This window comes from Eurypyga helias, unplaced genomic scaffold, assembly GCF_000690775.1.
Source record: "Eurypyga helias isolate BGI_N326 unplaced genomic scaffold, ASM69077v1 scaffold17855, whole genome shotgun sequence".
NCBI lineage: Eukaryota > Metazoa > Chordata > Aves > Eurypygiformes > Eurypygidae > Eurypyga > Eurypyga helias.
The window spans coordinates 1169-12805 of NW_010253636.1; the positions used below are offsets into that span (position 1 = coordinate 1169).

Below are 11637 nucleotides of genomic sequence, written 5' to 3' on the forward strand. Positions count from 1 at the left end.
AGGTGTGGCATTTGCTTGCTGCCAGCAACTCCAGACTGTGAACAAATGAGTGTATTGTAGTAAGAATATGTGCACTGGTGGAAAGGAGCAAAGACAATATGTGGAGGTTATATGAGCAAGTAAAGAGAAACTGAGATGTGAAGTACAAAATCATCTACAAGTACTGGAAAGCCACTGGAAGACAATAGTGGAGAGATGTGTGACTGAGGAAGTATCAGGCATGGTAACCACCCATGGACAAATGTTGGTCCTATAGCTGGCATTTTTTTACTTCATTACTCTTATAATTTTGGATATTTAAATTGAAAGTTAAAGTTGAAAATTGATAAATTAACATTCAAAATTAATAAATAAATTGATCTATGTTACATAGTGATAAATACTATTTATTATTTACTATTTAGTATTTTAGTAGAACTAAATACTATTTAGTTCTAGCAAGTTTAGTCACATCTGCCAGCAACTGCTCTGTTTCTGGCTTTGCAGTCATGTATTGCATGATGCAATATAAAACAGCATATGAAATGGTCTGAAGGCATACAGACAATTCTGGCTGAAGACACCCCAGGGCACCCAATTAAATTATTATTATTTTAACACAAGACCAAGGATCAGAGCACAAGAAATCACTAAGCACCTCAGGGAAACATGCCAAAATAAAGAAGAGTAACCATGTTTGTTAACTGACTGGTATCACGGTTTTCTGCCTGGTTCAGCACATCCCATATTAAGACACAAAATAGCAAAACGTAGATGATACCATAAGCTGTGGGCAACAACTGTGAGGAGCTGAAAACAAATAAATGAATAAACAAATACAAAAACGGATGGTATGGATCAACCAATGCAGGGATGATCATATTAGCAAATGAACATGGTAGAAATGAACAGATAAAAATAAAGGTGAGAAAATAATGAACTGTATTTCAGGAAAAACAGCTGTCAGGATTAGTAAAATTTATTTCACAAGATGATGTGATGGAACCTTGAGAAATAACACGTTTGCTTGAAACTGCCTTGATACGTTACAAAATGTGATACCCAAACCTTGTTATGCAGCACTGGACTGAAAATAGTGATTACGCTTAATGAAGCAGCAGCCAATTTCAAATAATAGCGATTCATCACATCTGCCACACAATAGATTGCCTCAATCAAGAATGGTCCGTGTCATCGGTGGTGAATATCTCTAAATCCTGGTGCCTAAAAGGAAAATTATGATGTGCAATGTTTTATTTTATATGGGATGCACAGCTCATGCATAACTCTCTCAGGCAATCCACGTTTTATCTCACTAAAATATCTATGAAAATCTTGGGCCAGGCCTAGCAGGCAGATGCAGCATCCACTGTACACAGTCTGAATAGCTGTGGGTGAAAAAGTGATAATGTAAAAAGAAAAATTGAAAAGCTTTTGACTGCTTCTGGGATTAAAAAAAAAAAAAACATTATAAGAGGAATTTACTCACTTGTTATCAGGCAAATCTGAGTTGCGGAAAAGTAACCAAGTAGAGAGTATTGTATTGAGTAAGGACAGAATGTTGCTGGATGCAGAAAGGAAGATTAGGGACAGTGGAAGGGGTAAAACACTGATGGAAGGGAGAGAAACAATTAGTAGAACAATACCAAAGCAGATAAATGAGAAAGGTGTGCAAGGGAGAAAAGGATAAATGTTCCAGTAGTGTGAGAAAGTGAATTAGAGAGAGGTTAGGAAAAAGAAGGTGAGAAATGGAAGAAAGAGAGAGAAAAGACAAAAAACCCCAGATAATGTATAGTTACTGTCTAGAATGATATTGTCAAGCACCCTGCTGCCTTACATCCCATTCCGCTTGCAGGCAACAATTAAATTAAAACTTATCTTGTTAAATTAAAGTCAGGATACATACACATCCAAGGTATAATCTACGAGCAGAAAATGTGTTCTTTAAAAAATCAGAAAGGACAGAAAAAAGGCTCTATCATCTTACAATGGGCTGTGGGTAACCGATACCAGCTGTACCAGCCTTGACATCATAGGAGTCATACTGTGGAGAGAAACTCTGTAAAAGAAATAGAGAAAAACAGAAGAAAAAAAAAAAAAGAGAGAGAAAAAAATGTGATTGCTACAAATCGAGGTTGTCTTTTCATACACTGGTGAGGCAAATGTATGGAAATAACTCATTTTTATCTATTGAATAGCATGTGACATACAGCTGCCGTACTTTGAAACCACCCACAAGACAAGCCCAGCAATATCCTTCTTTTCTGGTCATGGTAATGTCAGCTTCCTACGCTGTGAGCATCCAGCTTTCAGCTTGACAGCTGGGCCTCAGCTAAGCCAAAACATTACCTTTCTCTCCCTCTCCCCTTTAATTCTTGTTTGGCTCCTTTTAAGTTTTTCCACCAATTTTCTTTATCAGCCTCTTAAAGAAATATTTTCTGTTGCACTAAAGAATGCAACAGTTTAAGAGTTTATTATTACTCTCCTAATTTCTTTTACCTGTAATTTATGGATGTATCATTTTAGAGTATTTTGTTGCAAAAAACCTCTTATCTATGTATAAGTCTGTCCTTCCTTGAATTACAAATCAATTTTTTAAATCTCATGCATGGCAACTTACACGTCTCATAAAACTGAGCATTAAGCTTTTTTCCTAATGCCATTTTTCATCTTTCCCTTTCTCCCTCCCCATTCACTATGTCCCTCCAAATAACTGAAATACAATCACCCCTTTTGAGCACAAGGAGCCAAGCTTCAATGTTTTTGACAATTTATCTTTGGACGAATGGTAGCTGTCCAAGGCATGAGGTGAAAACCTGTCCTGTGGGCCTTCTGAGAGCAGATAGCATCTTTGACACACCCATTTACATAAAATGCAGTTTAAAAAAAAAAAGGAAACTAAATTCTATAGTCAGTTTTTAAAGGAATTCCCATGTAAGTCTCTTCATCGGCATATGCTGATTTTTTAATGCAAGCTCTATTGAATAATACGGCATTAATGGCACACAGGAAAGGTTGAACACATGCAGTGATCTCCTGACAGCCTGAACTGTGGCCCCAGCCCCTTCGCTGACTTGGTACAAGGTGACTCCTGTGCTGATACCAGCCCTCTTGTCAGCATTCAGCAGCAAACCTGTGATACAGCGCTGGAGTGGGTAACCTATAATCCCTTGCTGCGTCTGCACCCGAACCCAGTAGCTCTCTTGGTATGTTACTGAGATGTCTGTTGAGACTGGTTAACCAATCCAAGGGTACCTCTCCCAGAAGCTCAGTCCTTCAGATGCACTCCGTTTTAGAATTACATAAACCCAAGACATCTTTCCTCAGTTTTTGGTTTACTCGGGAGTGAGAAGCCTATCTGGAAGCATTAAACAGTGGCCTATGTTCAAAAGTGGCACAGGATTTTAACTGCTTGGTGCTAGTGATCCATCTTGTAAAGCTAGGCTTGTGCGACTGCATGGGAGACAACAGAAAAGCGCTAGCTGTGGCTGGGCCCCCTGAACAAATCCGACTGCACACAAACTTTAGCTAAAATTAGCTCTCTGGCTGAGTCTGCCCAGCTCTTCAGAACAGAATTCAAGATTCAGTGGGCCAGAAATAAAGAGGGACCATGACAAATATTACTTACATGGCACTTCCCTGCAAGCAGAGGAGCTGTGTTTCAGTCTAGTCTCCTGGGAATGTTTTTTTATTAAACAAGCATTGGATAAAATATAGGATAGTAAGAGAGTTCACTACACATTAAGCTTGAGGGGACATACTTCCTCCTGCTAACTTTCTTTCTGGTCCAATTACTTCTGAGTTACATAAGTCCTTGATCAGATCTGGTTCCAAAAGTTTAATAAAATAAGATAAAACAGAGATTTAACTGCACTTCAGCCAAATTTTGTGGCGAAACCCCCAAATCAACAGCAAACCCCCACCTACCACTCAGCTGTGTTTTCCAAAGGTGCAAATGAGAGACAAGTGCCACTGAAAGCAAAGTACGTGTGAAGGTGCAAGGGGTAGGTGCCTACGGTACAGCTTTGTATCCTTATGAGCAACAAGGTAGAAGCTGAACGTAATGATGACTTACGCCTCCGTTTATGCTGGGACACGACTGACAGACACCGGGCGGGCCAGGAGCTCCAGGACTCCCTGGCTGTCCTGGAGGGCCAGGGGCACCGTTTCTGCCTGGAATGCCAGGAGAACCCTGGAAGGACACAGAGCAGATACAGATGTTGGCACTTGCCTCCAACTGCAGCAGCATGGCGGGACAAACCCTTCCATTTGTAAAAAAGTCTGGGCGATCGTGGTAGGAAACTTTCTGTGTTAAACTTAACTAAGACTCCAGCTGAACATTCAGAAAAGACAGAAACAGGAGACAAAATGCACACATGGGAACACTTCTTAGTTGCTGGAGCCTTAGTGCAGGTGATATTTTATCAAACACACTAGAATTATTAACAGGTCAATTCCTGAATCTAAAATTACTCTTAGTGGAGCCCATAGATTTTTTTTTTCTTCCCTTCACAATGGGAGGAATTATAATAAACAACAACAAAAGTAATACAGTTTGGACTAAACTCTGTCTCTCTCCCTGTTCTTCCAGTTTAAATTTTTGAACTTTGTTGAAGTTAAAGGGCTACTTCACAATAACTATATGGTGCAGTCCTGCAGACAGTGCAGACATCAATGTAAACTGGATATCTCAGCAGCATGAATGGGATGTAATAGCACTATAGAAATTGGCTCTTGATTTTGTTAATTTCCTTGGGAGAAGAAAAAAGCTGCACTTACAGGGTCTCCTTTAGGGCCACGGCTGACTACTTCTGTACTCTAGAAAAAAAGGAAAAGTGATCAAATTAAGAAAGAAAATAAAAATAAAACCAAATACTGAATATATGTATGCATACATATATAAACAAGAGGACAAAGCATTTAAACACAGGAATATAGTTTTATCATATGAATTCCATTGATTCTTGTTCAGTTTATCAAAAAGCTGTAGGGGTTTTGGACAGTCTTTCATCTGCATTTTCATGGTTCATCCATAGCGACATCTCTCCTGCAGGCAAAACCATGGCACTAATGCAGTCAACAATGCTTTGCCACTGAGCACAATGGGGACAGAAGGCCACTGTGGAAAGCTGCAAGAGACTGTTTTCTTGTATCCTTCTCAGTCCAGCATGTTAAGTGTGATAATGCAGCTAATTTTAATTTCTCAGATCTGCTCCTCCAATTTATATAATTTTCAAGTAATAATTCAGTTACACGTTACTATCTGGATTCTCAAATAATAGTTCAGAACAGTTCTTATGTATTCAGCTGCTAGTGGTAGCAAAGAATATTCAGCTGAACCTATCTTGGATCTCTCAAGGCGGCATTTCCCTGTGCACCATCCAAGGCCAGCAGGACAGCTTGCAGTGGGCTGACCAAACCGTTATATATTGAAGACAGAGGCTGGGGAAAGTAGTCCACATGTCCTTTATTAACAGGAACCACAGACCTGATAAAAGAGTCTCTAGCCTCAACAAGAGAGGGAGCTATGCTTAAATCCCCAGCATGACTGGGGTTCATTCACACCTCTAAAACTGTTCAGTGCAGTCACTCAGGTAATCCTAAAAGCCGTACAGTTGCACTAGCATGGTGCAACTAACACTCGGTGATGTATTCGTATACGGCATTTCATGTTTAAGCAGATATATTACAGAGCTGCAGAAATACATCATGTCCCTTCCTCTTCCATATACCCATCTCTTCACTCTTTTCTGGATAAGAATCTTCAATGTACCTGTGGAAATCTACGCACTTTAACAGATTCTCATGGATCTTAGACAAGGATGAAACGTTCAGATAGTCTCAGAGCTCAGCATAGCTGGCTCATTCACTGAAGTGGTTTAGGCAGGGGACTTGGTGTGCACTAACATTCTTGATGTTCCCGAGGTTAAGTTGCGGCAACTGGTTTAAATATTGTTGGTGTCTATAAACAAGATGATGATATTTCAGGGATGTAGGGCTTGAATCACCTTTCCTTTACAGGGCACTGAGTCAGCAACAACTGCGAAAGAAAATTTACTCTGCGATGATGTACAAACAGTTTGATAAAAAATGTAGACTTGTAGTATGCTGTGAAAATTGTCTAACTTTCCTCAACTCTGTGTTAGCGTTAGTTTCATGGCTGTAGATTGAGCATGCAGCCAACAAATAAGCTCTTTGCATTGTTTATATACTTCTCCATAAAAAGAAAGAGGTAATGGCTAATTTTTGCCCTCTATTTCTGCTATTTCTCTGTGCCTGTTGTTTATGTAAAACTGTGTTGAAGGACTTTCAGCTGCATAGCCCAAATGACTAACAAGTGTTTTATCGGATCTGGTACCAATTCTCTTGTAGAATACAGCAGTATTCTTGAATTTAACAAAAAAAACCCCCATACTCTGTGAAAGTTAAAGCTGTTTTTTTAAGTTTGATTTAGCAAAATTTGCCTATCCTATGTATTTGCCTAGAGTCAGAAAGTGACAAGCTTAGCATTTAAAAGTGTCTAAGAGTATGTAAAAGAAAATGAATTGAGGTTGACATGGATTAAAAAGACAGCAATACCAAAGTAACAACATTGAGAGCAAACTTACTCTTGTAGGTTGTGGTGTTGTTTGTGGACAAACTGGACAGCACTCTCCAAAGGGAATCTCTGGGTTGGGACAGTCCAGCTCCTGATCGTCACAGATGATGTCATCGCAGAGAACAGATCCCGAGTCACACACACAAATTTGGCATGGCTCTGGTTTCCAAACATCCCTGTCAGCGTAAACCTGCCCAAGATGGGTACATCCTGTGACTGGAAAGAAAGACAAAACAGTGTTCAATATTATTTCAAATGTGTTTTCCAAATCAAAGATTAATAACATTAAAGCTGTTGGATAGTCTGTCTTGTTTTCTACCGTGATATACTTCGTGTGAGTGAAGTAAAAGGCTAAATACTTCTCTGCAGACACTGGGAGGGACTGTTACATTAATTGCAGAGTCTGCTATGAATCTATAAATAGACATCAATGGAAACCTCATGGAGAGGATCCAAAACCCAATTAAATCTGTGATAATCTTCCATCTCGAGTAATTTTAGTGTCAGACTGAGTCACTGTGTAATTAGCAATTGAATTCTCTGCTGCAGCTAAACAGCAAATGTGCCAAATCTCTCAAACAAGTATCATTGGCCCCCACGTGCCAACACGAACCCGTACACACGGATGCGGAATAAGCAGTCTGTCCACCACAAACTCTTGTAGGTAGCATCTTGTATGAATAGCTAGCACCAAGTGTTTTCAAAGTGCTTTTTGAAAGCCAATGTATGTGACAGATCTAAAAGAATGTGCGCATTAATTGCCCAAATGGTGTGCAATTAATGTGTCATCCGGCTCGCTCAAATGTTACAAGCGTCCTTATTTCCTGAAAAAAAAAAAATCATTGTTCATCTCTAATTTTCATGTCTCTCTGAATTCCTTCCAACAACTATTCTACTGATCAGATTTGCTGTAGATGATGAACCTGAAGAAAGTGATGAAAGCCAAATTCAAACATTAAATTTGGAGTTGTTATTTTCTTAGAAAAATAAGATCCAGAAAGCCTGGTCATTTAAGAAACAGATACGAAAATAACACTACAAATTTTAGACAAGCTCCTTGTAAGTTTTGTGGAAGTTATTAGAATATAACTTCTGCAAATCTAAGTATCAGTAAATGTCCTGAATAATGCAATAAGGTTTTTTTAATTACTAATTCAAAATAATCCTATTTAGAAACACAGAATTCTGGATAAAGAGCTATTTGTGTACCTACATTGTCCTTAAAGTTTTAATATCAGAATAAGTTACCTACTACACATCATCCTTCAAAAAGAAAAAAAAAACCACCCCAACACCAAAAGGTGTAATTCAAAGCTCAGACACTAAAGTTACCATTGGCTCCAGACAGAAAATTCTGAATGCCATCAAAGTGTTGTGATGGTCAGAATTACGTAGTACAAGACTGAGTCCAAATTTACGGTGCAGTCCATTCCTGTGTCTTACGCCATCCTTTTTCTTTTCTCACGTGCGGCATCTTTCATTTCTTTTTTTCTCTTTTTTACTACTGTGTTAGCACACTGCTTTCCTTTTTCTCTTTACATGTCAGTGGGCCCCAGGTAAATAAGATGATTCTCTGCTTAATTCATTGCTGACTGTTTCTGCAAGAAACGTTTTCCTCCTTCAACAAACCAGGATTTCACTGTGGGCCCTCTGGAAAAAACCAAACTGCCCAGCCTTGAGAAGAGTAAAGACAAATGTTTCCTGACCAACAAGGAGGCTGAAACGCATTTAAAAATGAGAAGTGTGACGTTATGAATGAAAACTTTTTCATAGTCTCTCTAATGACTCATGAAAAAAAATGTATTACAAAGTGGCAAAAGCTGAGTAGCTCGGTGTACGAGCGGCTCGCTGTGCACAAGACGACCTCGAAAGCAGTATGCTGTGGGAGGCAAAATAATGTCAAAGCTACTAGGGAGGTCAGAGCTCGTTACCCCTCTAAAAGGAGCTGGATGGATGGATACACCCTGGAGAGCACGGGTAGGCATAGATCCAATTCACCAGAGAGTGAGGTACTCAGCTGACACCCTGCTTAAGCACTTCCCAGCTCCACAGGTTAAAGTGTCCTTCTCATTTACAAACATAATGAGGAAAGGAACAGTGATCTTTACCTATTTGATGTCAAAATACAGTTTATACATAATTGTTGAATAAAAGTACTGTGCTACAGATCTGGAAGAATAAATACTATTACTGTGTGCACACGTGACATACAGTTATATGAATTACATACACACATTAAAAAAACACATAGTGTACACACACTTCTGTACCCATAACATGTGTTTGATTATTTTTAATATTCAGATTTTCTTGGTATCATTCTCTTATCCTTTCAAAAGCATTTTTTTTTTCAACAATCTAAGACAGCAATGTGCCTGTTCACTAGGAAATCCATACTCAAGGATTTGCATTTTCATATGTCCATTTTTTCTTCATCCTTTTTTAATTTTCATTGATTTTCTTTGTTATTTTGTTATTTCCATAGATGTGATCATGCTGACTTACAGTGAAGAGGACAGCTTGAATGGGGAGCAGAAAAGAGCCTTTTCTCCTATCTTTGCACTGCTGGTTACAAAAGATTGTGTTTTCAAGACACTCTTCACACTGAGAATACTCACCTTTCTATATTTTAGTCAATAACATCGATGAAAAGCATGGAAATTTAAAGTGTGTCACAGTGTAACTGTCAGAATTTTACAGTAATAAGGAAATAAGGCAGATTTGTCTGCATCTTTAAAAGGCTGTCATTCAGTCATTCTACAGTAGGTGGCACCCTTTAACAGAAAGAAAGGGACAAAATTGAAGACATCTGGATATAATGACATTAAGATTTGCTTCTAAGTTTCTGGACATTGTTAAATGAATTAAGAAATAAGCTAGAAGTGCTGCAATGAAAATTGTTGCGGTCTTTGGCAGAATGATAGTATTAAATAGGTTTCCAAAGGAAAGTTACATCTGGGAAGACTTAGTCTGTTCAAGACACCCCCTCTGTGCTCAGATGTAGATCTGTGTGTCAGCATGTTATGACATAATGCATTTTGCATTGCTCATAAAGATTAACCGTTAGCTCCAAAATCCTTTGGAAAGCTGATTTGTGCTAAAGCACTGGCAAGTAACATATAGGAATAATAAGGTTATAAAAAAGCTGACTTCCCTACTTCTAGACTTGCGGTAAAACAGTCACATACTTGCCTTAGCCAGCTTTTCTTATTGATTCCCAAACATATATATTAGCCTGAAAATTTAAAAAATATTAGAACTCAATAGTATTTGCCTATGGCAATGCAAAACCTTATTCTTTCTCCCAAAGCCCAAAATACGGTGGCTATACAGCACTTCACTTCCATGGCAGTTATTGCAATGGTTTGTTGAAAGCTGTGTCAATCTGATTCATTGTACAAAACACTGAAGTTTAATATCTGAAAGCCTGAATAACTTTGCATTTATGCTGTTTACAGATTTTGCTGTGAGTAGCATTTCCCTGAGCCAGCCTAAAAAATGAAGGCAAAAAAAATAGGCAACACAACCTTCGTCATACACTGGTTTTGAATTATTTCCCATTTTCTAAGCAGACTAGCAGCTGTATGTAAGCAGACAAATAGGGAAATCTGACAGGAAAATCACCATTTTTTCTCAAAGGACCTATAAGTATGGTCAATAAAAGAACCCAAAAGTGTACAGGGGAAAACAAATGTGGTTGTTGAAGGCCTGAAGGGTGACAGATGTCATATGGCACACAACCCTGATTCCAGTGAGGTGAATGGGCATTTGTTACCGATTGCAATGACTTGAGAAGCTGACCTGTGTGGTAGCTGCTTTTGGCTCTGCATTTGTGATTGATCATGACTTAAGCACGTTTACATAGCTAAAGGAAAAAATCTCCTAACAGTATCCTCAGAAACCACAGACTCTTCCACTTCGGACAAAGCAAATGTCCAGCTACTGGATTAGTATCAGACTCACATATCCCATTTACAGAGATGTGACTAAATGCTTAGAAATTATAGAACATCTTGAACTTGTCTGGTTCTGCCTCAGAAAGGTCAATAGTCCACACAGAGGTGACTCATGATCCTCCAGCAGCTGCTCAATGATGGCTTGGGAAGCAAAACTGAAGAGCTTTGATCTGCAAGAATCTGATCACAAACACAATGAGTCAAGCAAACAGTCTCTGCTGTTATTAGGTGAATCCTGTGAAGGCTAAAGCACTGAGATGAAGGAGGCCTTGCCTTTGGCTGGATCCTAAGTCTGCTGAAGCTAAGGGCCTGTCTGTTGCTTTTTATGGACTTTTAACTGTACAAAGCCTTTACTTCCGGACTCTGACCTGGGTTTGGTCATTTGCTTTACAGGATGGCTACTTCAAAAAGTGTTTTTACATTTCTTCTGCAGTAAATACATCTGTTGTGTATTCCAGCACTGTTTTGTTTAACCAAAGGACAAAGTAGAAAGGAGATAAATTGCTCATTTTCAGTAGAAATGCTATACTTGAGTAGGTGGAGGAATCCATCCCAGTCTGCAGCATTGTTGCTTTCCATTTAGTGAGCAGGAAAGAATGTCATGGCGCCTACCTCGAAGTAAATGGTTTAGGCTCCCTGTCTGGTATTATGATGATGTTTATAAGAAAATCAAACATACTTGTTCCATCCTGTGATCAGTAATGGAAACAAAAGCACTCCCATAATGACCTAATTGGCTTGCTGAGTCAGAATAGCCTGGTTTGTCTCATGATCTCCTGTCAGGTAAATGCTGAGTACTAGAAAAGTCTGAAATAGTGTCTATTTCTTAAGAGTCAGGAAAAGAGGTGGAAAGATAAGAAAGCAAGTGGTTTAACAAGGTATTTTTTTTTCAACTTAAGACATTATCTCAGCTGGAATTGTCCTAAAACAACCAGCTAATTAATTGAATCCATTTCACATGGTGCACAAGGACATAAGGGGCAATTTGGGCATACCTACCTATAAGGACACATTCAAATTTAATGGTACTGATACTAATGATCTGTAAGGCTTGTCCACCATGAAATTGGAGGTAGCAGGAATGGAACCTCAATCGCTACAACA

At 38.8% G+C, this 11637-nt stretch overlaps 1 protein-coding gene across 1 annotated transcript; it reads right to left on the bottom strand.

Annotated features, from left to right (window-relative positions):
- Positions 1–1966: 1966 nt before the first annotated feature.
- LOC104510475 (collagen alpha-1(III) chain-like) lies at positions 1967–8051 on the bottom strand (the record flags this gene model as incomplete). Its single annotated transcript, XM_010152732.1, has 5 exons — positions 8021–8051; positions 6588–6793; positions 4759–4797; positions 4055–4171; positions 1967–2038 (listed from the first exon to the last, which is right to left on the bottom strand). Coding segments are annotated over exons 1-5 (465 nt in total), but the record flags the coding sequence as incomplete, so codon positions are not given.
- Positions 8052–11637: the final 3586 nt, after the last annotated feature.